At 48.9% G+C, this 22,934-nt stretch overlaps 5 protein-coding genes and 1 non-coding gene across 6 annotated transcripts; 3 read left to right on the forward strand and 3 right to left on the reverse strand.

The window, feature by feature from the left end:
- Positions 1-79: 79 nt before the first annotated feature.
- CNF03740 (phosphatidylinositol 3-kinase TOR1) lies at positions 80-8,818 on the reverse strand. The gene is made up of 27 exons (XM_571336.2): positions 8,628-8,818; positions 8,399-8,577; positions 8,272-8,343; positions 8,079-8,225; positions 7,492-8,025; positions 7,341-7,443; positions 6,988-7,288; positions 6,653-6,926; positions 6,357-6,594; positions 5,852-6,305; positions 5,564-5,803; positions 4,882-5,517; positions 4,444-4,833; positions 4,242-4,385; positions 3,580-4,190; positions 3,421-3,531; positions 3,165-3,357; positions 2,831-3,112; positions 2,441-2,782; positions 2,031-2,387; positions 1,594-1,975; positions 1,293-1,540; positions 971-1,237; positions 822-911; positions 529-769; positions 298-475; positions 80-241 (listed from the first exon to the last, which is right to left on the reverse strand). Exons 1-27 carry the CDS (start codon positions 8,678-8,680, stop codon positions 226-228), a joined length of 7,083 nt encoding a protein of 2,360 aa, XP_571336.1. The 5' UTR covers positions 8,681-8,818; the 3' UTR covers positions 80-225.
- A 184-nt stretch (positions 8,819-9,002) lies between these two features.
- On the forward strand, positions 9,003-11,031 carry CNF03750 (DNA-directed RNA polymerase iii 34 kda polypeptide, putative). Its single transcript, XM_571634.2, has 5 exons — positions 9,003-9,136; positions 9,188-9,274; positions 9,343-9,422; positions 9,490-9,676; positions 9,733-11,031. Exons 1-5 carry the CDS (start codon positions 9,074-9,076, stop codon positions 10,993-10,995), a joined length of 1,680 nt encoding a protein of 559 aa, XP_571634.1. The 5' UTR covers positions 9,003-9,073; the 3' UTR covers positions 10,996-11,031.
- On the reverse strand, positions 11,018-13,181 carry CNF03760 (carboxypeptidase C, putative). Its single transcript, XM_571636.1, has 9 exons — positions 12,903-13,181; positions 12,531-12,848; positions 12,379-12,482; positions 12,253-12,330; positions 12,074-12,201; positions 11,841-12,021; positions 11,598-11,779; positions 11,445-11,545; positions 11,018-11,388 (listed from the first exon to the last, which is right to left on the reverse strand). The coding sequence occupies exons 1-9, from the start codon at positions 13,147-13,149 to the stop codon at positions 11,108-11,110; spliced, it is 1,620 nt and encodes a 539-aa protein (XP_571636.1). The 5' UTR covers positions 13,150-13,181; the 3' UTR covers positions 11,018-11,107.
- Positions 13,182-13,434: 253 nt separating this feature from the next.
- CNF03770 (conserved hypothetical protein) lies at positions 13,435-18,803 on the forward strand. The gene is made up of 12 exons (XM_024657442.1): positions 13,435-13,552; positions 13,615-13,711; positions 13,766-13,839; positions 13,883-14,066; positions 14,116-15,892; positions 15,943-16,851; positions 16,904-17,019; positions 17,074-17,698; positions 17,763-18,037; positions 18,091-18,181; positions 18,237-18,402; positions 18,469-18,803. The coding sequence occupies exons 1-12, from the start codon at positions 13,513-13,515 to the stop codon at positions 18,738-18,740; spliced, it is 4,626 nt and encodes a 1,541-aa protein (XP_024513131.1). The 5' UTR covers positions 13,435-13,512; the 3' UTR covers positions 18,741-18,803.
- Positions 18,804-19,372: 569 nt separating this feature from the next.
- Positions 19,373-22,484, forward strand: CNF03780 (malate dehydrogenase, putative). The gene is made up of 13 exons (XM_571672.2): positions 19,373-19,469; positions 19,707-19,832; positions 19,985-19,998; positions 20,091-20,116; positions 20,188-20,196; positions 20,266-20,379; positions 20,430-20,550; positions 20,598-20,659; positions 20,713-21,227; positions 21,283-21,658; positions 21,712-21,781; positions 21,834-21,920; positions 21,971-22,484. The coding sequence occupies exons 1-13, from the start codon at positions 19,456-19,458 to the stop codon at positions 22,324-22,326; spliced, it is 1,890 nt and encodes a 629-aa protein (XP_571672.1). The 5' UTR covers positions 19,373-19,455; the 3' UTR covers positions 22,327-22,484.
- A 214-nt stretch (positions 22,485-22,698) lies between these two features.
- Positions 22,699-22,780, reverse strand: CNF03790. Its single transcript has one exon. It is a non-coding gene; the product is annotated as a tRNA-Gly (tRNA).
- Between the last annotated feature and the right edge of the window lie 154 nt (positions 22,781-22,934).

A 22,934-nucleotide genomic window follows, 5' to 3' on the forward strand; every position in this document is an offset into this window, starting at 1 on the left:
AACACCCATCTTTCCAGGCCCCCGACGCGCCTTGTCGGGTCTTTTTGTTTCCAACTTTAGCGTCTTCCATTTCGATAACAGCAGCCGTCCTCATAATGATCCCAAGAAATGCCATTAATTATCTCTACAGAAGTACAAAAGTTTCGTCCAGCCAATCCATGCTATGCAAACCATTTTTCATCCCTTTTTTCAACTTTTCGCGCGCCATAATCGTCAATCCTTTGATTACCAGAAGGAACACCTATTGAAAATCCAGTCAGCGTGATCAAAAGCCTTTAGAAGAGGGTGTAGACGTACCATCCCAAGAACGCCACACACAGGTTCTCTGTCTTTGTCGCCTCAACCACCAATTTCTCCACTTGGGACTTGACATCGAGTACAACGTCGGGCTTAAAATCTCGACCGGTCAATTTTCGTCGTACTCGTTCAATGACCTGCAGACCCTTGTCATTCTTCACCTCGGTATTTTCTACATCTGCAGTTGAAACCCAGTTAGTGATATTCTACGAACAATTCAGATCGACTTGCCATTGAGAATCTCTGTCTCGTTCGCCTTGTTTTTCCTCTGCTTTCCGTACACCGCCGGGTCATCCAGGTCCTTGACTTCGCCAACGCCACCAGGTCGTTTGTCCGTCGCCGTAAGACGCCAAGCAATAAGAGGATCGTACACAAATGCTTCAAGCACGGCCATAAGTGATTCTCTGTTGTCACGAAGGACTTCCATGGACACTTCACAGCTTCGCGAAAAGTTGCCAGTGATACCGCAGACCTGAAAAAAACAGATCAGTTGAACACTTTGCCAAGTTTGGGATGTAACTCACCTCCATGGCATGAATGAGCATTCGGGTAAGTCGGAACGGTACTTTCTCAGGGTACTTGTCTCTCTGTTGAGCAACCTCGAAACAATCACCCTGTACAGTAATGTCAGCAATCTCGCCAAGCCAGCCAACCAATCATATTGCCAACGTACAAAGTCAATGTGCACCATCTTACCCGTAATCTGATCGAGCAACAGGTTTGAAGGATGTCTGTCACCCAGGCCAAGGATATACCCGACCATCGAGTTGAGACCCAGACTTCTAGTGTAGGTGGTCCTTCTCTCAAGCCAGATATCTGAGTTACGAGACTTGAGCCACAAGATGCGGTACAAATCCTGACCAGTTGTGTTATCCAAGGCATACTGGAAGATCTCGACCTTGTGCAAGAGCGGCAGAGAATCGTAGCTCTCATCAGACATCTGAGTGGTTGTTTAGCTTGCAAACATCTATTTGGACACGGAAACTGGGACTCACCTGCTGCATAAGTTTGTGCTCAATATCCACCAAGATTTTCCTTTGGTCTCGGTATTGTTTGATGAGGACGTGGATGGTATCACTGTGGGTAACCCAACCGAGTAAACCGGCACTAGGGGAAAGAGGAGTAACAGAAAATCGCTGGATACTGAGATGTCGTTTGGCAGACTCGTGATCATTATTAAGAAGAGTGTTGACCAAACCGAAGAGCTGCATAACACGCTCGTCTTGTCGCAAGTCCTCGTGACCTAGATGCCATATTAGCGACAGTAGGGGGCCCTTTAGCTTCTGAAGGACTTACCCTTGAGGCAGTACGCATATTCTTTACCATCCATACCGCGCATGCTGCATTGTCTTGGCTTTTGCTTGGAAGCAATGACCTTGAAGGTCGGGATAACGTTCTTAATACCGATGATAGGCTTGCCACTCTGGTAGGTACCTGGAACAGCAATATCCAAGTCTCGAACGGCCATCAACTTGGGCGAGACATATTGCAGCTCAATGACGTTCAGGAGCTTGAGCTGTTTGCCGAGACGCTGGAAGACGGAGTAGTAGACATCCCATGCTTGTTGAATTTCGGTCCCATCCTGAGTTATACGGTAACGCTTGAGATGCTCTCGGGCGATACGCAAATCATGCCCGAACGATTGAATAAAGGACGTCTCACGCAAGGTTTGGGGTCCCTGAGAATTAATTATATTAGTGTTGTCCCCCCCCCCCAAGCTTAACAAGACTCACGTTTTCGACAATCTCATGCAAAGGTTCAAGAACTCCCAGCATGCCAGGGATATCATGGTCACCAAAGTAGTGCTTTGACGCTTCTTCCAAACCATCATACCACATCTCATGCCATAAGATAGCCGCTCGGATGAGCTCAGTACTGACAAGCTCGGCCTGGTCAACGATCTTGGGAGAGTGCTCTCGCATTTTATGGGTGATATTTTGAGCAACAGTGCGTCGGGCTGCGACTGTAGATTTGGAGGCGACGGTAAGAGGGTAGATAAGGGCTTGAGGATGGGCTTTGCCAATATCATGCAAGAGCTGTACAATGAGCTGCTGTATAGACTGGCGTGGCGTTTGGATACGGGCAATAATCTGCAAAGTATCACATTAAGCACTTCTCTGGGCAAATATTAGATAAGACCTACCTGAGGGATGACCTCGAGCCAGACATCAATGTTGACAGTGGGCAGACCTTGGCTAACGGCCGCTGTCACTCCGCTAGAGTATCCATATGTAAACCAGAGAGTCAGCAGCCTTAAAGTATCTTGCAAGGAGTTGCCAGGAGAAAGCGAGATAGACTTGAGGAAACCTTCGACAGCAGGGATGATATAGGTCGTAAAGTGAATAGGTGAGAGACCTTGCTGTGATACTTCAAGCTGGGTAATAACTTCGAAATTGGCCAAAGCCCAAGTGTGCCAAGCTTGGTACCACTCAGGGTCAAGTTCAGTGGCGAGAGAATAGTCGTGGAGAATGCCCGAGGGATCAGCCTGTCTCGTATTAGCAAGCGGTTTAATAAGTCGCAGCCGAAAACTCACAGATCCTTGGCTTTCCCTCAAAGTCGCTTGCCACTGACCCAATTCAACATGGCACTGCGCCAGCAGCTTGGTGTAAGATCCATACAACTTCTGGTCAGGTAACATGAGTCTGCCGTTGGGGCCCCTCGCTCCGATACCAACATCGTCGGTAAGCTGGTCCGTGAAGTCTCGCAAGTGTTGGAGAGTTTCGTAACGTTCTTCTCGAGAGTCGATTTGAAGGTTCTTCGCCCAGGCCATACGTAGGTAAGCGAAAATGATGGGAGGTGGTGCTCGTCCTCGAGTCTATCAATAGAATTAGCCAATTATCAATGACACACCAAGAGAAGGGACTCACGTCTTCCATTGATGGGTATTGGAAGCCAACAAGAGATGTCAGCGTTTTCTCGGCCAAGTTCAGCCTGTCAGATGTTCGACAGAGGTCCGCAAACTCAATCCAAGTGTCCATATCCTCATTAGGCTTGAGTACAAGGGATCTGACCTGAAGAATGCGCTGCCAAACTTCGACATCGCGCTGACATCCAGCCAAACTGTAGTGGATGCAGGTCAGCCAATGATCACTACAAAAAAATTGAGTGAAAAGAAATATTCACCGCTTCTTCCAAGTCTGTCGTTGCATCTCCTGTCGGGCAGGCTCGTCGGCGTGATCCTTGTAGGCAATGATTTCCTCAAGCTCAGCAAGCATTTGAATCCTCACGACAGTACTGAAATCTTTCAGCAAAAGTTCGTCTTGCAAATGAATCATGACTTACTCGTACGCTCGGCCGTAGCTGTCACCAGTTAAGGTAGTCAACTCTGGATCCAGCCTTTCTCGCGCCTTGGAGATTTGCTTCAAAGCAGCAGGGATTTGGTTTCTGTGCACAGCTAAGATAGCCTTGAAGAACGCGCGATCCGCTCCGTCGCCCTTCATGGCGGAGATGTAATCGTCCATCAGATCCCATTGTTTCAGCGACCAACTAGCTGCTGCCGCTAACGGCGAGAGCAACTTTTTCTCCTCTGCCGTCCTGTTGGCCCATCGAGCCTGGACAAAGTCGGAGAGTTGTTCCCATTCGCCCATAGCGTGCAGACAAGTGACCTTGCCTTCAGTGATCTCCCACTCTGAGAAAGTGGTCGAAGCATCGGCATCTCGCTCGTTCCACACTTGTAACGCTTCCTCCCACCTTCCAAGCTTTTCGTACCACTCGACCTCAGTAGTCATACCCATCTCTGTCTGAGCCCATTCAAGGGTACCCCAGGCGGCATCGCTTTGCTGGAGTTTCTGGTTGACGTCAATGAGGTCTTCGATGACTTCCTTGCTAGGGTCCAGGAAGAATTCCTGTTCTTTGTAATGTAAAGCGACCGCGAGAGCTTGATAATTGGCAGCCTGATGCGAATAATCAGTTTTATGCTAGGCGATTTCAAGCTCAACACTTACGACACTGCCCAAAACACGACTTTCGATAGCTACTTCCTTTTCATCATGCTCCAAGAACTGAGTGGCCCCGAGAATCATATTGACAACATCGCCGGGGACATCATCTTTCTTGATTGCTCGGTCAAGATTATGCCATAAATCCTCCTATCATTGATCATCAGTGCACGTTCGCCTCCATCAGTACATCACATCATCAACCTACCTGGTAACTCTCAAACAGCTCCTGCCAGCATGAGTAGAAAGCAACATTGAAAAGTTCCTTGGTGAAGGCCACACTACTCAACGCCAAACTCCTTGCGGCCCTTATGGCTTGACTAGGGCTTTCTCTCATCATCTCATGACCCAAGCCAATAATCCAAGAGATCCACTCGGTCCTGCTGCTGGTGTTAAGCAAGTGGGAACAGTCCCAGGCCAGTTTAAGAGCCTGCTGGTTGACCTTAAGAGCAACAGGCTCTGGGGCAGAGGCTTCGACGGCAGAGTCACTGGCGTATCGTTCGACAGGGCCAAGATCTGGAGGAAGGCGCTCGCGGTTGAGCAATTGGGTTATGAGCGCTTCGTAACCAGGATGTGATATTTTGTTTTCCACCAAAGCCTGTATAATATCAGAGTAATCCAGGAATTGATTCTAAGTTCGACTCACTTTGTTTACCATAGGAATGAAGATAGCATAATCTGGGCCGAACTGCAACACCAAAACGCAAAGTGTTTCCATTGCAGTCTGCCTCAACTCCTCTGAGCTATTACCCAAAGTTCTTACCAACGGGTGGATGATCTGACTCGCATGGTCCGAAAAGTTGACTTTACGACAAAGCTGTCCTGTAGTGCGCAAAGCAGCAATGCGGAGAGAATCGGGGGCGGCCGGGTTCTCAAAAGATCGAACAATGACGGGCAAGACAAGGTGGAGGTAGTCTTCGATAGATTCGCCAAAGACGTAGAAGGCTTTCAGAATCTGAAGCAAAGTGTTGAGTTTCAGCTCCGGGAGGTGCTTGGCTGACAAGTCTCCATCAAACGATCTCAAAATCTGCTGCAAAAGCTTGGGCAAGTATGCCTTGAATTCACCTTCCACAGCCTTCGCGATGGCCTCAACGAGGGAGATGATGGTAATTTGAAGAGTAGAGTTGGGGTTCCAGAACTCGTGGATTAGATCAAAGACATCATTGAGGTAGTTGCGGATATGCAGTTTAACGATTGTAATAAATTGCGCAAGTTGTTTGAGGTAAAGCTCGGTACGAGAGGAATGTGCAATGCGAATGACATTGAGGAATGCAGGGACGATCTATTGACTGTCAGTAACGCCGCCTTTGTATCATTTATTCACATACCTGAGGGAGGAAGTTGACACATCTCAATCGTTGAGTCCTAAAAATCATCATAATTGCTTCCACGGCTTGATAATGATCCTTGTAAGTAGAGTCATGCAAGACGTTGACTAAAGAATGGATGACAACAGTCTGGAAGAACTCGTCATTGACTGAAGAGTTGTGTTGGTTGAGCAACACAATGTCATTGACTCGCGAGGTTGTCCCTTCGTCGATAGGGTCGTCCACATCACCCAACAAAGTCTATGCGATATCAGTGATACGCCCAACAATCCATGAACAATCGCTTACCTTGTGCTTAAAGGGATCCAAGGCACCGAGCATACCAATCGTCTTGATCGTCTCTTGCCTGACACTCGAATTCGCCTCCATTCTCAAAAACCTAAACAGCACCCCCATCAACTGAGGGTAATCCGTATAGGGTTTGATAACTTCTCCTGTGTTACTCGCAATCTGCCCTAAAGTCTTGAGGGCAGTATCTCTCTTGGCGGGGGAAGCCTGGTCATTGAGCATTTCAATGACGAGGTCGAGAATGGCTCGGACGGAGGGGACGAGTTCTTCGCCCGCAACTCTGGCAAGCTCACCAATACATTTGAGGCATTCGGCTTGGACACCGATAGAAGAATCGGGGCTGGAAGCAGTGCGGAGAAGAACGGATAGGATGGTAGGGGCATAAGACTTGACGAGACCTGCGGCAGCGCCGATTATAAGACAGAGCAGCTTGGCACTCTCTTCCTTTTGTCGCCTATCGATGTGTCAGCTTAGCTTCTGCTGATGCATACAAACAGCCACTCACGCATTGGTAGAATACTCCAACTCAGTGACAATATTGATCAAACTCTTTCTCAAATGAGGCATCACATAAGCCGGGTTATGGTGTGCCAATCTCCCAATGATCGAGATAGTCCTCTCACGATTACCAAAAACTTCATCGTTGAGAGCGATAAAGAGACATCGGATATCGTCAGCCTGAGCGAGATGGCGATCAAACTTGTCTTCGAGGTGATCGAGCACTGTCCGGCGGATTCCAGCATCTGAGTGCAAGTCAGCTAAATATTCCACCAAATGATGCTAAGATAACATGAAACGCACTAGGATCGGTAATGGCTACGGTTAACAATTTACTCAACACATCATTTACAATCTCGACCGAATTACTGCTCGTCTGTTGACAGATCGGGTCCGTCATGAACAGGGTCGTGGTCGCCAACACGGCTTCACGTCGGACCTCGACACTGTCGTGTTCCAGATACGGAAGAGCAGCGTCACGGACAAACTCGCTAAGGGTATGGCCGACAAAATCAAAGCGCGCAAGGAGACGAAGAGCAAGTTTTAGGGTGTCTGCTGACTGGGCATTGGTTGTAGACTGTGGCCATATCAGAAAAGAAGCCCTCTCCCATTGATCAAACGAGACGAGATGTACTCACTTGCAAAAGGTTAAGATCCATCTGCGCTCCACCTCTTGGGGCAGGCGCACCTAACGGTCTATAGCTGTGTCCGGTCAAAGTCTGTGAAAGCATCTCCAACAACCTATCTTGGATAGTCCTCAATAGAGGAGGGATATGTGAGGCAGTGGCTTGAAGGGCTGTACATAAGGGTTCCGAAAGGCCCCAGGGGAACATCAGGTTGAGGATTTCGTGCATCTGGCGGGTAAGCATAGGGCCGACAGAGGTAGCGAGCATCGCAAGACACTGGAAGATGGGGGCTTCGTATGGAGCATTTTTTTTGCTACAATGTTATTGTCAGCTAGGGGCAATAAATCAGGCAAAAGATGACACACCCTCGCATGCGTAGATGATCTCGAATGATCCGCATAATGTCGTCAATAAAAGGTTTCATTTTCGATCCAAGATGTACGGCCATATGACCCAATGCCACATACGCTAAAGCGAAAATCAGTACATATTCTCTTGCAAATACTGTAGACCCACAAATGTCCCTGTCCGCCGGCCTGTTCAACGCTTGTAGCAAATACGCCATACTCCTATGCAAATAATGTGCCTCAAAGTCGTCGCTATCATATGTCGCCATAGAAGGTATGAGGGCGATGACAGCCTTCCTGATGGAAACTTCCTTCGAATCACGGTATTTGAAGGTTAGTTCGCAAATGGAGCGATAATATTCCGCCATCGAAAGCTGTTGATTTTGAAGCATGGAATTGAAAGCAAGGAGAGAACCCAAGATAGACTCTGTTGAGCTGGCTTTGAGGAGACCAAGACGGGCCTCTTCAAAGATCTTGCGGTAGGTGTCGGTTGATGGTCGGTCTCCTCGGGTTTTGAGAGTGTCAAGGCAGGTAGATAAGAGCATGCTCGCACGTTCTCGAACGACAGATCTTGAGTCGCGAAGGGGAACCCAAATCTTTTCCAAGACCTTGGGGATGTATTGATGGAATACTCCGGGGGCAGCACGGGCGAAAGCATAGAGAAGAAGAGCACCACTGAAACGACCGACTTCTTGACGTGAGTCTACAACACCCCGTCAGCTCCTTTCCAATAGTATTCCTCCCCAATAAACGTACCGTCAATCATTACCAGCGCTTGTCCAACTTCTTTGCCAAGGAAAGTATCGGTGTGAAGGGTGGGGGAATTGCGGACCATATCTTCAACGACGAGCGAGGCGGGAAGCATGACGGTCGAATCGCCGCATGTTGTGAGAGGCCGAAGATCTGGGACATATCAGCTTCGACTTGATAACCTCAGGGAGCCACACACATTCATAGAGGCGTAGAACCTTTTGTTGAGCACGATCCAGTGTGTCATCCTTCGTTAGTTGTAACAATTGCGCTATCACACGATCTCAGCCAGCATATTCATTTTCGCTCACGACGACAGCACTCACAGATGGAAATAATTGCACCTAATCTTTCTAGCTGATTGTTGCTCCTAGTAAACTCGAATGTCTTGTGAAAGACCTGTGCCCATACACCCTTCGAAGCATCATGTCCCGGGTATTCCTGGGTATAAGCTACGACGTGCTCTGCAAGATCTTGACCGGCCTGAGCGCGGACATCCTCCGACCTGGTAGGTGTCAGTTTAAGAGCAACTTATATCAGTCAATTGAGACGCACCTGGCAGACAGACGCTGAAAGATGTTGTCGAGAACGTCTGATTGTGAAGACATAGCGATGATTTAGGGGGCCATGGGCGGGCGTTGGAGGAGGTGGATGTGGCTGTGCTGCTGGGCCCTTCTTCCTTCCTGCTGTGGCGGGGTGCGGCAGAAGGTGACGTGTGCGTGAGTGGATGTAGCAGGAGATGGCTGCCTGGGGAGAAATCACTTGGAGACCGCTGGCCAATCCATCCACCGCGTTATCGCTCCGCTCGTAACTTCCCACCCACTCCCAGTTACGTAATTGATTCCAAGATTTCTTTTCCACCAGCTCCAGCGAGTGCCGGTCGACGAACAAGTTGGACATGCCATGCATTTCTTTTCATCCTCGACTTCTCTTTCACATCTTGCTAGATAATCTATACCTCTCAATCCTGCATGCGGTAGCATTGACATATTGCAGCTAAAATGAGCTCCATGTCTACCGCAGACCAGCAGGTCTGGAAAAAGGTCCTTGCGGCCAAAAACAAAGTGCGTTTGTCTATCGCAGTGAATAACGGCGAGCTAATGAAAGGCATTCAGAATATGAGTCTGACGCAAATAGAGGCGAGCTTCCCCACTATGAGCAAAAAAGCTGTTATGAGTTCCGTTACGACCCTTCTTAAACTTGTACGTTTTCTTGAGGCAGTCAACTTTTCGACTTGATTGGGAGCTAATGTCGGACTGTGGGAATTCAGAGACTATTGAGCCAGGTGAAAGGAAAAGGAGACGATAAAGCTATGGTGTACCATGCCCAGACGCCTGAAGAGGCCAAACAGTATGTTTCAGCTCCCGCTGGAGCCAATCATCATGGCAGCAATTCGCTAATGACTATCGACTCTTAGAAAAGCAACTCTTACGCAAGAACAATCTATAATTCTTTCTATCATCCGTTCAGCAGGTAATAGAGGTATTGCCAGTGCGCAAATTACTAGAACCATTGGAACAGATACCATGCCCATCTCCATGTTACGGAAAGTACTCAAGACACTAGAGAGTGAAGGGCATATCAAACAATTCAAGCCTGTCAACGTATGTTCATCTCCTTTTGGATCATCTGGATAGTTATTGACACTAGACTTCAAAAGGCTCCGACTTCAGTGTACTATATCTTGGCTCATCTTAAACTCCCTGAAGAGATTTCAGGTGGTGTGTGGTTCGACGATAACAAAGAGTACGACCAGGGCCTTGTTGAAACTATTTGCGCCGTCCTTCTCAATCGAGTCCGCACAGCGACCTATGTCGATGACAAGAAACGTAGTCAAGAAGCCAAATCCCTCGTTCCCAACGCACTCAACACTTCTAGCAAATACTATTCTCTCCTTACGCCTATGGCTCTTCGCACGTATGTCAACAAGCTTGGTGTCACCTCTGCCACACTATCTGTCAAGAACGTCATGGAATGTATGCGTGCATTGGAGCTTGATGGGCTTGTGGAAGTTGTAAAGCCTGTAGGAGGTGTCCATTTGCAGGAAGAATCGGATGATGAAAGTACAGCGAGGAGCAGCAAGCGTAGGAAGGTGGAGAGTGATAGCGAAGATGAAGATCGGGATAAAGAGCGGGAAAAGGCAAAGATGAAGGCCAAAGAAAAGGCAAAGATGAAGAAGCGAAGGGAAAGAGAAAAGGAACGGGAACGAAAGGAGAAGGAGAGAGAGCGTAAACGCAAGGAAAAGGAAAAGGAACGAGAGAGACGGAAGAAAGAAAAGGAAAAGGAGAGAAAGAGAAAGGAGAAGGAGAGGGGAAAGAAAAAGAAGAAGGTGTACGGGTCGGACAATGAAGATTCCGATGATGTCCTCCTCTCAATCAACGATGACGGCAAGAAGAAACGATCTCGATCCTTATCCATCTCTTCCGTCTCCTCAATCTCTTCCTCCTCCTCTTCTTCCTCTGAATCCCATTCCGACTCTGATTCTGGTTCTTCCATCTCCTCTGTTGCATCTTCCCAGCTCGACACCTCCTCCATCCCCTTCAGGCCATCTGCAGCTGCTACCGCTTCCGCCTCTACTCCTGCCCAGATTATCCCTGGAGGCTTGTCCGGCGGTCTTACAGATTTGACAGATACCGCCATCATCTACCGTGCTACTTCCCGCATATCCATCCCACTCGGTCAGACACAAGCACCATGTGGCAAGTGTCCCGTATTCCATTTTTGCGAAGAGGATGGACCTGTCAACCCGACAGGGTGTGAGTATTATGGGGAGTGGTTGGGAGATTCGGTTGGTGGATGGGAGAAAGAAGCGCTTAGGAAGATGAGGCCTGGATGGGCGGATAACGAGGATGATAAAGAAAAAGAGAAGACGAGAGAAGCAGAGGTTAACGGGAACGGGGATGTTGTTATGGAGGACTACTAGCTTTTTCTTACTCAATTGGCATCATGATCTACTGTATGCATTGTCCTATACATATTTATTTCTCGATCTTACAAGGACATTATCCTTCCTCTAAATTTCGACGAGATTACCACTACTCGTCTTCAGCAACAGCCAAAGGTTCGTTCTTCAACCATCGGCCCACCATTCTTAACGCTCCTTCGGGATCGTCATGAGGTACCATGTGTCCCGCATTGTGGAAAGCCACAAACGCGACGTTGCCCGAGCCCTTGCCGTCCTTGCTGGCAGATTTGGTGTATCCGGACACCTCACCATCGGGGCTGGTGAAGTTGACGAAGGGCGCAGCAAGGTAGGAAGCGAGGTAGCTCGTCTGAAGGTTGTCAAGAACGGAAGCACATCCGATGTAGTTGACGACTAGTGCATGGATGTGTTGAGCCATTTGACCTGTGAAGTGGGAAAACAAGACTTACGCATGTCGGCTTGACCAGCATAGATCAAAACTCGGATATCATCCTCAACAAGGTCGGGAAGAAGGCCACCAGCATAGTGCATCCCATCACCGTGCAACAAGCTATTACTAAATCAGCTTCGAAATTTGCTTACAACCGCATGTGGAGACTTACAAGTTTTGGTTGATCTGCATGTTGCAGCTCTGGAAAGTGACTCTCTCGGGAGCACCCAACTCCTTCTTCACCTCGGGTTTGTTCAAGTAAGTCTCCATCCAGCCCATTTCGCGGTAGCACAGAGGTCCATCCTTCTCGGGAGACTTGTCACAGGTCTTCCGGACATCGTACATGTTACGACCCTATTCTCCTGTCAGCCCGCATTCCTGGTTCCATCAGAATGGTCTGGGAACGATTACGCACGAGATCTTGTAATTCGTTGAACATGGACCAGCAGTAGAGAGCCGCGGGAACACAGGTGAATCTCGAGTTTGTCTTGTAACATCCGCTGATCAAACCTTGGCAGCGGTTAGCGCGCGTACGAAGAGAATCGCATTCGGGAGAGGGATCGTCGTAAGGAGCGTAAGGAGAGTTGCATGCCCAGCTGTTGAGCAGTCAGTAGAGACCCCTTGAAAAATCAAATCAGAGTGGCATACTCAGGGACAGAGCCGAATTGGGCATATGGGTCGGTAAGACCGTTACCAATCATGACCGACTTGAGGTTGATCTTGGGGACGGAAGGAGTAGGGACCAGGTCAAGAGCGATGTTGTTCTTGTGGACGACCTAGAATGTAATATTAATTTAACCATTCTGATTGAAATATGAGATACGTACGCTGGCAATGTTGGGAATGTAAGTACCGGCATAGGATTCACCCGCAACATGGAAATCAAGTTTGCTGTACTCTCGGAACTGAAGAAAGTTAGCTCTCAATTGAGCGTCAGGGAAAATAAATATTACCTTGGAGATAAACAAAACGAGGAAAGCATAGACATCTTCGGCAGCAGCTGGAGAGTTGTTCACTTCGCCCTCGTCGGCGTAAGAATAGCCTACGCCGATAGGCTCTACGCTTCGTCAGTGTGTGCTACGCTGAGCGTATAATAGGCACGCACGGTCCAAGTACAAGACGTTAGCGACAGAATTCCAAGAGTGCTCGTTAAAGGTGGTGTTCTCTCCTTTGTCCCTAATGTTGCATCCGCCCAGCTCAAAGAGAAGACCAGTGGTGGAAGAACATCCGGGGCCACCATTAAGCCAAAGAACGAGCGGGTCCTCATCAGGGTTCTCACGAGACTCTTGGAACCAGAAGAAAAGATGACGAGTCTCGGAGATATCAAGGTAGCCTGAGAGCTGCTTGACAGAGGGGTCACAGAGTTTGGGCTCGACGACACGCAAGCGGTGAAGGGGGAAGGCAGGGTGAGAGAGGGCAAGGTCTGGTGTGGCAAGTCAGCCTGCAAGAGTGTGCACCGATGAGCTGATGAACTTACACTCGATGCCAGCCTCATCAACGGTCTCCACTTTGAGTCCTTGGTCCAATCCATCCTGAACGCCCTTCCATCCGTTCTGAACGCTGCTCCTGGTGCTGGAGACGGCGCCCTGAAGCCATGCCTGAGCAGATGAAATAGCATGGGTGGCAAGGTCACTCGCAAGCTCGGAAGGACCGTTGCTGAGACGGAGGTAGTTGGGCAATGCCAACGCCGGTGTGGCCATGAGAGCCAAGGTGGAGAGACGCATGGCTAGTTGTGAATCTAAGACGGTGAGTATAGATGGACGGAAGGTGTGGAGATAAGATCAAGAGAGCTTCTTATATGACGACGACCGCTTCGCCCTCATTCCGAAGCATCCGCCCTCCTCGCGGATCGGGCGGATCGCTGATTGATCGCCCTGATTCGGTAATTAACCCGTTTCAGGCAAAGGCGGTCATTGCCGCCACTTGGGCAGTGTCCACTGATTACTTAATCAAGCCTTCCCTTTGACGACGTCTGTTTCTTGGTGGCTCTCTCGCCGTTTACTACAATAGAGCGACGGACAGATTTCTTCTGACTATATTACTCTTCTGACTTCGATCTTCCTCTTTCCTGCATAGAGACAAAAATAATGGCTGAAGATATAAATATTTTCGCAGACGAAGAAGGCGGTGAGTACGGTCTCGAGCTCAGCACAATCATTTCTGCGCCGTATCTGACAACGTCCTTTTAGATGTCTGCCGAGTTTGTAGATTAGGTGAAGAGCCAGATAACCCTCTAGTGTATCCATGTAAATGTTCTGGATCTGTTAGATTTGTCCATCCAGACTGGTATGCCTCATTGTTTTGTTTTTTAATGCAAACTGGAGCTGATGGACCATGCAGTTTGAAGCAATGGGTGGCACAGTCACAAAAAAAGCATTGTGAAATATGTGGTCACAAATACACCTTCACAAAAGGCAAGCCATATACCTCAGAAATGAATGTTCTGACCTTCCACAGTTTATCCAAAAGAATTACCCACTGTGATCCCGACAACAGTGTATCTACGACAAGGTCTTTTGTTCCTTCGGCGGCAGATCCTCTGGTTCCTAAGGGCATGGCTAGTCGTCATCGTTTGGCTAGTTATCCTTCCTGCATGGAATATTGGTGCTCTCTTCTTCATGTCTCTACTATCAGATCTGATGTGAGTCGCTTTTCCATTTGGCATTTCGTGCTTGCTAACCGTCGCACAGAGGCCTGAAAGCACCACCTAGCGAAGAAACAATAGATTCAACTACCAACGCCACCATTATTGAATCCGCCGTCGCCTCCAACGCAACTACCTACACGCCGAGTTTTGTTTCTTTCCCTTCCTTTATTGCCAGCCCCTTCCTCTACGCCAATAACGTCGTCAGATCTTCGTTCCAGAAATGGTTGCAAGGCGAGGAAAACACGGCTGTCGGATTTGTGCTTCGTGGCCAAATCCTCTCGCTCTCTATGGCTGCTGTCCTTATTGGCCTGGTTCTTCTGAGAGAATGGGTCCATCAGCATAACTGGCAAGAAGCTGAACAGCCACCCAGGCATATTGAACCTGAACCCAATCCAGACGAATGGTTCATTCTCCACGGTGTGGCTAGACGGCAAGCTGACGTCATTGCCCGTGTTTTGGAAGCTACTCGAACCAGAGCTCCATTATCACTCCGGACTGCTAGACATGACTTGCCCCCCGCTGACGTTCCTGGCGAAGCGTTGGGTGATGAGGCAGGAAACGACGATAACGATGCTGGCAACGACGCTTCCGAGAGGCTAATGATTGGGGCAGGGCAAGAATTGAATGAAGAGTGGTGGGCGAGGCAAAGAACATGGGCAGAAGGATTGCCGGCAGAGCACAGAGGAACTTTCCACGAGATTCTGACCAGTCTACAGGCAACTGCCAATGCGGCACAAAAGGCTGAATTGGAAGGGCAGAACCGAGACGTTCCTCCTGCGCAAATTCTAACCGACAACCCTCTTTTCCGTAAACCCGGTATGCCTATAGCCGACATTCCCAAGCAAGACCTTGAAAACTTACAAGCCGGCTCTCAAATCCACATTCTCCCATCTCAACAAGGAATCCCTCCCAGAAGCTGGGTCGAAGCTCCCCAAGAAAAGCAAGGACAGGCAGAGATCGGCAATGATCATCCGGATAACGAAGAATCCGGCAGCGCTAGTTCTGAAGCGTCTAAGCAAGGGGAATCCATGGCCTTTGACGCTCTGGCCGAATACCGTCGTTTCCATGCCTTGCGAGAGCAACAACAAGCTGATGTCGCCCTTGATTCTGCCGACGACGATGACGACGAAGGTCAGGGCCGAGCGGGACCTTCAAGGCCAGCATGGAGCAGGAGAGCGACAGCCATTGATGATGAAGAGAGGGAAGAACGTGATCGAGTGGCATACAGTGCTCCAGAGTTATTGAAGGAGGATGAAGTTGAGGACAAGGCAAATGGAAAGGGAAACGCGAAGGGAAAGGCTCCTGCAACCGATGAGAACGTTGAAGATAAAGAGGAGGGAACAGCATTTGGGAGGACTGAAGCCCCTTGGAAACCTCTCTTCGACCCTCCCCAATCTGATGACGACAGCCCTCAGCCTAAGACTGACGAAGAAGATGGTGATGAAGGTGACAATGACGGCGACGGTGAATGGGAAGACGAACCTGACGCCCGACCAAACCCGTTCAACTTTGATCTTAATAATTTGCAGGCACCCGTCGCCAATGGGGTTGTGCTTGCCCCCGTGCATGATCAACAAAATATCAACGCTCTCGGGAACTTCAATCTCGCTGCCTTCAACGATCTTCCCCCTGCCTTCGCCAATGTACCGGAGGGCAGAATTCGGCTTGTACAACCTGAGGAGCTTGGCCTCCCTCGTGCTAATGTTGGAGCCAATGTCGAATTCGTAGAGGAAGAAGAAGACCAATGGGACCCGGATGATTGGAATGGTGTTTTAGAAGTTGTCGGACTTATCGGTCCTATTCATGGTCTTTTCCAGAATGTACGTTTTTCATCTGAGTTGACGGGGATAAGCTGATGGACTGTATATAGCTCATTTTTGCGCTCTTTATCATGGGTTTCGGTATTATCCTTATTCTCGGTGTTCCGATGCTCATCGGCAAACTCTTCCTTTCTTTCGATTTTTTCCGCACCGCTCTCGGTGTCTCCTCGAAGATCCTTACTATTATCAGAAAAGTGACCGACCCTGTGGTCGACATTGTGTTCGAAATTGTCAAAGACGTCGTCGTGTTGCCATTGATGGCTTCTGGTAGGGCTGCTGAGAAGATTGTCGCAAAGAAGCTGGGTCTGGAAGTAGGTTATCGACTTGGGTCTTCGAGCGGAGGGTTTAGTCGCCTCACCGCCGGTCAAAGCGCTTCTCGACTCTCTCCAATTTTGGAAAAGGCTGGTGACTACATTGCCACCTTTGGGCAATTCTGTTACGACTCGTACAACAGTATCCTTACCTTCGAGCACCATATTGCTACCTCCACTTCATTCTCGGGCCGCGCTGCTTGTGTCGCTACTGGGTACGCTTTTGTTGCTAGCCTCGTCACTCTCACCGCTATCGCCGGCAAGGCCCGTCTCACCCGTACCGCAACCGAATTTGCCGAAACATTGGATCAGCACTCCAACTTTGTCAAAGTTGCCTTTTTCATGACTCTCGAACTTGTGGCGTTCCCCCTTTGTGTTGGTGGCATGATTGACCTTTGCCTCGTTCCTCTTTTTCCGGGTGCAACCATCTTGTCTAGATGGGAAAACCTAGTGTGCTCACCTTTTGGAACCGCATTTATTGACTGGTTGCTGGGATCGATGTTCATGTTTTCGTTTTCGACACTGTTAGGCCAGGTGCGAAAGGTGACCAGACCTGGCACTATGTTCTTTGTGAGAGATCCGGGAGATCCCAACTTTTCTCCTGTCAAGGACATCGTAGATAAGACAACTTTGCATCAACTCAGGAAGGTAAGATATTCAGATAACTCGGAACGACGAACATAAGCTGACAAGAGATTAGCTCGGTTCATCTGCCATCATGTACAGTGCGGTGGTGTTCAGTCTCTTTGGTGTAGTTTCTTGGGGACTGGCCTATGTCCCTGGAGGTTTTTTACCTCTCAAGGTGGAGCCGACTTTGTACGCTCTATTGTATAATTTTAATAAAGAACAGAAGCTAATTCTTCTATACAGCGGTCCGATCACATCAATCCCCTTTGACCTTCTCTTCCTTCATCTCGCCATACCGCCTACTATCGACCTGGTCCGTCCTCAATCCCGTGCTCGCCGATTATTCACCCAGTGGTGGCGAGCTGTTACCACCCGCTATCGTCTCACCAACCTCGTCGCCCCCGTTCCCAACGAGAACGAACGTTCTGAAGCTCCGACCAAGCTTGAAAATGCCCTATGGCCCATCTGCGATTGGATCTGCCAAAAGCTGTTTGGCAAATATAGGACTGAAGCGACAGACGCGCGCGTCCCCGCCAGTGATTCCGTGGTACTCATGCCTATTGAACAACGACGTAAGGAGGGCGGTGTCTTTGTCCCTCTTGATGGGTCTGGTATTCCTTACAACCGCGCCGATAAGCTTCGTCTTCTCAAACAGGACAAGATTGCCCGGGAAGCTGGAAGATTACCGACAAGTGACTACACAGTTGTCTGGCTGCCCAAGTATTGGAGGACTAGGATACATATGTTCGTTGCTAGTGCATTGGCGAGCATGTCGATTGTGATTGCCTTGGCAGCTTTCACGCCCGTGGCTGTAGGCCGTATGATGTGGAAGACGTTGGGGATGGACGTGCATGATGGATACAGCTGGGTAAGTCATTTTGGGTCTACTTTTGCATCAAGGGATTTGAAATGCTGAACAAAAGTCATAACAGTTTGCGGGAGCATACATCCTCTACTTTTCTCTTACCCTCGGTCGCCGCGCACGCAAGCACATTACCAACTTCAACCGCGCCGAGCGTCTTCGTGCATCCATCTTCTCCAAGCGAGTCAAGCGCGGCGTTCTTCGATGGATTGCCGGAACATACGGTGTTATTACCTTCTACGCAGTTGTCCCCGCTTTGGTCGGAATGGTTATTGATGTCTATCTGGGTGGTCTCTGGTCGGATAGGAACAATGTGGGGAGAGTCATCCATGTTTGGGACGCTTGGTAAGCCTCACTACCCCAATTGTGAAAGAATTGAACTGATGAGGAAGTTGTAGGGCTATGGGCACTGCATTCTGTTCGGTCATCGTTGGTGTTATAGGTTTGTTACCTCGAGCACGCCGTACAGGCCTTCATACCGTTTGCGAGGTTAGTTTTTCCGGCAATTATATCAAAATTCGGTCAAGCTGACGACTATTGGTAGCGTTTCCGAGAGCCGGCAGCCAAGGACTTCAAATCTACTACCCGACTCGCACGCCTTGTTCTCGTTCCAAGCGTGATTCTCCTTGTTGCTCCGCATGTGGTCGGAACAACATTGGTCGAGCTGCTGCCTGAAAGCGCCAATCAGGAGGAAAACAATGCGATCTTATGTGAGTCTGTTCTTTTTTCCCCGGCCGGGAAAGAACGGGATTGGCGTGCTGACAGTTCCATCTTAGTCCGATCCGTCGTTCTTCCGCTCATGCTCATTCTCTCTGTTGCCTATGCTACATCTCGGTACTTGGAAGCTGAAGCTTCTGTCATCAGACAAAAAGTTATTGAAGCGGAATATGTTGTGGAGGAACGAGTTGAGAATTATGTGCCGCCGGCAAATGATGGTGGACAGAGTGGGAAGTTAGGGTCGGGTGGTGCCGGCCCTGGATCGATAGGTGACAATGCCGAGAAAGTTGCGGTAATTGGTGAAGGTGACGATGATTGGGAGGATATGTAAGGGGTTTTTGCATATGGATGTTGAAGTGTAAGAGTAGATTCGGTCATTCCATGTATCGCTGTCTATAGAGCTTTTTGTTGTCTGTGATAGTGGCTTGCCACAGAAACAAGCTGTAAAAAGAGCGCTGTAAGAAGGCTGCAATAATGCTTATTCTCCGCCGAAGGACAGGAACTAGAAAGGTCCCTTCGGGTCGGTTAAATGCGTAATGTGCCTGGCCATGAGATTTGGGCAGACCCTGAGGATCGATTTTGGCTTGTGGGCCAGAAAATTACGATCGACAGCGCGAATTGGGCCACCGAGTTTGACGAGATGCCACATATGTGAAAGTCTTCAAAGAGAGCTTTGTTGGGAGCATGGAAAGCATGTAGAGCGGTTGTGAATCGTTCTACACCTCCTCAAGTCCCTTATTTTCCATTTAGCTAACAACGATAAGTGGGACCTGTAGCCGGAGATGACCGACAAATTAGCCCCGCCCAAAAAGAACTGGGCCGGTCAGTCGCGCTAATAGGAGTGGAGGATCGTTCGAAAAAGCGATTTGGGATTCGAAAACAGTGGTTCAAAAGGTCAAACGTCACTTCAAGATTCGAAAAACGGGCGGGTACATGCATCCCATCTATCAGTCCTTTTTCGTAGTAGGAGCAGGCGACAAGTCCCGACAACTGATTGCTCTTTTCTTTCTTCTTTAGATCATCTTATTCTCCAAAGAAACAAAGCCATGTATCCAGGCAGGTGAGTACAGCAGCAGCGGCTCCCCACCCCAGTTACCAAATGATCGGTAGTGCACGAAAGGCGGCCGGACAAACGTCCACTTGGTGACACCGGCGCACAAATGGTGCAGGTGTGACAGGGGTCAAGAAAACTACATACGAATGCCATATCTTACTGTTCAACGCATCTATCTATCTCTCCTTTATCTTCTATACAACCCGCAACCATAGCCGCAATATTGCTGACAACGTGTTACAGCTCTACATCTGCTCTCACTCGCGCGGCTATTGCCCGTATTGCTCTTCGCCGATCGACTGTCGCTTGCAGGAGGAGTGTTACCAGCCGTACTATCAGTGCTGATGATAAGAACTTAATCCCTATACGGTGAGTATCGTATCTAAGCTCTTGTCTTAGAGCTGTATAGATTTGGTCTGTGGATGTAATGAGAAAGGAGCTAGGCAATGCCGTCTGGTCACAGTCGGCCGACGGGCGGAGAGATCTTGGAATTTGTGCTAATGATTACACGCTGCTCATAGGACAAATCTTCGAGGTGAGCTTTAGGCCAAAAAAGCCATATCGTCATTCGTCTTGGCAATATAACGCTGTGAAGGCGAAATTATATACTGACAACGAGCTACTCAGGTTCTGCCTTGCTCAACACTCCTCGTGTAAGTCTTGCGCTGCCTCTTTCGTTCTGCCACCAAGTTGTAGGCATAGCTGACATTTGAGCAACTTGTAGCTCAACAAGGTGAGCGAATATCTAATTTTTACGGATCGATGACGCCGAAGGACCCTTCTGACCATAAGTAACAATCAGGGTGCTGGTTTTACGCGAGAAGAACGACAAATCTTTGGCCTTGAAGGTTTTTTGCCTTACGATGTCCACTCTTTGGAGAAGCAATGTCTGAGAGCTTACAACCAGCTCTGCAAAGTTAGCAACCTTCTTTTTGACCCAGTTTACCGACTGACAACGCGGCTTAGCAACCCTCCGTCATCCTCAAGCATGCTTTTCTCGCTTCCCTTCGTGACCAAAATCAGGTCCTCTTCTATAGGCTTATGCAAGATCGTCTTAAGGAGCTTTTAGGTGTCCTTTACACTCCTGGTATGTATCCGCTTTCACATGGTCTATGAATCTGACCGAACCATCAGGTGCTGCCGAGGCCGTTGCTGGTTACTCCTCCCTTTTCAGAAGGCCTGTTGGTTGCTATATTGTAAACATTTCTTTTGATCCGACCATGAACTATCATACTAACATGTGAAATAGTCTTTCCCTAATCAAGATGGCATGCGAGCTCAGCTCGAGGGCCACCTTACCGATGTTAATCGTACTGCCGACGTCGCCTACGACTCAAACAAGCCGGACGACGCTATCGACTTGGTCGTCGTAACCGACGCCGAGGCTATTCTCGGTATCGGAGATCAAGGTGTCGGTGGTATTACCATCTCAACCTCCAAGGCCGCGCTTTACACTCTCGGCGCCGGCATCAACCCTAACCGTATCCTCCCCGTCGTCCTCGATTGTGGTACCGACAATCATGCTCTCTTTTCCGATCCCCTGTACATGGGCTGGAAGCGAACCCGAATAAGGGGAAAGAACTACGACCAGTTCATCGACCGTTTTATTACCAACTGCCGAGAGCTTTTCCCTAATGCTATCATCCACTTTGAGGACTTTGGTATGGCGAACGCTTACAGGTTGATGGAGAAGTACAAAAACATCCCCATGTTCAACGATGACATTCAAGGTACCGGTGCTGTTGCCCTTGCTGCTTTGCTTTCGTGAATCGCTTTTACTTTTGCATCCTAGCCCTCATCCGCTGATATTATTCTATAGCGCCATCAAAGTTGCCGGTAGCCGACTCTCTGACCAACGTATCGTCATCTACGGTGCCGGTTCCGCCGGTATGGGTATTGCCGACCAGATCAAGGATGGTCTCATGATCCTCGAGGGTCTCAATAAGGACGAGGCTGCTCGTCGATTCTGGTGTGTTGACCGAAATGGTTTGTTGGTTGAGAGCATGGGCAACGGTTTGAGACACTCTCAGATGCCTTACGCCAGGCCTGATGCCGAGGTAGAACACTGGAACAAAGAGGATGAGGACAGGAACGGTATTTGGTTGATGGACGTTATTAAGAACGTGAAGCCCACCGTGTTAATCGGTACTTCTACCCACTCTAGGGCGTTCTCTGAGGAGCTTGTGCGAGAGATGGTATGTATTTTTTGGTTTGCCATAGTCAAGGCATGCGCTGACAGAATGAATAGGGCAAGCACGTCGAAAGACCCATCATCTTTCCTATGTCTAACCCTACCGCTTTATGCGAGGTTGACCCTGGTGAGTAGCTCCTAATATTCAAGACAAAATACCAGCTGATATTTCCTGATAGCCGATGCTCTCGCTTGGACTGAGAACCGTGCTCTCGTCGCCACTGGCTCTCCCTTCCCCCCTGTTCAGCTCGGCAACGGCCAAGAATGTGCGTCTTTTCTTACCCGCCTCTCAAAAAGCACACTAATCATTATCTAGACATTGTTGCCCAAACCAATAACGCTCTTATCTACCCCGCCCTCGGTCTCGGTGCCATTCTCGCGCGATCCAAGACCATCTCAAATTCTATGCTCATGGCCGGTGTGAACTCTCTCGCCTCCCTTTCTCCGGCCCTCTCCAACTCTGAGGCTTCCCTTCTTCCCGACTTGGCTGATGTCCGAAAGGTCTCCGTTGACGTGGCTGCTGCCGTTGTCAGGCAGGCTGTTGAGGATGGAAATGCGTATGACGAAAATACTATCAAGTACGTGAAGGGTAAGGGTGATGTGTCTTTGGAAGAGTATATTAGGAGCAGAATGTGGGATGCCGTCTACCGACCCCTCGAGTTGGTCGATTAAACAGGTCTGAGGTGGACGCGGGTTTTCTTCTCTTTCTTTAGGTTGTCTGGTTCTGTCAGTACACTAGGTATATAGAATGATCTGCCGCTGCATGATCTCAATAGATGATCAAAATACAGAACATACATTTTGATCTAGCTACAAACAGCATATCATACACTGTCACAGTACTTACACAATCAGAAGCGGCGGAGAGGGTATTGGTAGTAGCAAGAGCTTCATTCATATCTGCCTCAAGACATAACACGAATAACATACGGAACATTCTCTGTCCCCGAATGGCATCTTCCTTCTTTTCGCCAATCTCGGGCTGCGGGGGCGCAACAGGAAAGCGATGATAAAAAGGAAAAAAAGGACAAAAAAGTAAAAAATTACACCGTAAGGGAGTCGAACCCTTGCCGCATCGAAAATCACCTAATGGCAACGATGCATGATACCGTTTCACCAACGGTGTGAATCCATGAACTTTACCGTCATAGTTTTAATATCATTGAGCAACTGCTATGCAAACCTTCTCCTCTCCAAATCACCCCGTAGGTCCAGATATTGACCTGGACGACTCGCCATCTGAACGCATGGAAAGTATAGCAATCATCACAAACTGTTTG

Source organism: Cryptococcus neoformans, assembly GCF_000091045.1.
Source record: "Cryptococcus neoformans var. neoformans JEC21 chromosome 6 sequence".
Classification (NCBI taxonomy): Eukaryota; Fungi; Basidiomycota; class Tremellomycetes; order Tremellales; family Cryptococcaceae; genus Cryptococcus; species Cryptococcus deneoformans.

Coding starts and splice junctions, on each gene's coding strand:
- CNF03780 (XM_571672.2), top strand. Junction 21,228..21,282: donor GCCCTTGCTGCTTTGCTTTC/GTGAATCGCTTT, acceptor ATTATTCTATAG/CGCCATCAAAGTTGCCGGTA. Junction 21,659..21,711: donor AGGAGCTTGTGCGAGAGATG/GTATGTATTTTT, acceptor CAGAATGAATAG/GGCAAGCACGTCGAAAGACC.
- CNF03760 (XM_571636.1), bottom strand. CDS start 13,149: ATGCGTCTCTCCACCTTGGCTCTCATGGCCACACCGGCGTTGGCATTG. Junction 12,202..12,252: donor ACATTCCCAACATTGCCAGC/GTACGTATCTCA, acceptor ATTACATTCTAG/GTCGTCCACAAGAACAACAT. Junction 12,022..12,073: donor CAATTCGGCTCTGTCCCTGA/GTATGCCACTCT, acceptor ACTGCTCAACAG/CTGGGCATGCAACTCTCCTT.
- CNF03750 (XM_571634.2), top strand. CDS start 9,074: ATGAGCTCCATGTCTACCGCAGACCAGCAGGTCTGGAAAAAGGTCCTT. Junction 9,275..9,342: donor TTACGACCCTTCTTAAACTT/GTACGTTTTCTT, acceptor GTGGGAATTCAG/AGACTATTGAGCCAGGTGAA. Junction 9,677..9,732: donor AACAATTCAAGCCTGTCAAC/GTATGTTCATCT, acceptor AGACTTCAAAAG/GCTCCGACTTCAGTGTACTA.
- CNF03770 (XM_024657442.1), top strand. CDS start 13,513: ATGGCTGAAGATATAAATATTTTCGCAGACGAAGAAGGCG. Junction 13,553..13,614: donor TTTCGCAGACGAAGAAGGCG/GTGAGTACGGTC, acceptor ACGTCCTTTTAG/ATGTCTGCCGAGTTTGTAGA. Junction 18,038..18,090: donor ATCCATGTTTGGGACGCTTG/GTAAGCCTCACT, acceptor AGGAAGTTGTAG/GGCTATGGGCACTGCATTCT.
- CNF03740 (XM_571336.2), bottom strand. CDS start 8,680: ATGTCTTCACAATCAGACGTTCTCGACAACATCTTTCAGCGTCTGTCT. Junction 8,226..8,271: donor GGTTCTACGCCTCTATGAAT/GTGTGTGGCTCC, acceptor GATATGTCCCAG/ATCTTCGGCCTCTCACAACA. Junction 1,541..1,593: donor ATATGCGTACTGCCTCAAGG/GTAAGTCCTTCA, acceptor TATGGCATCTAG/GTCACGAGGACTTGCGACAA.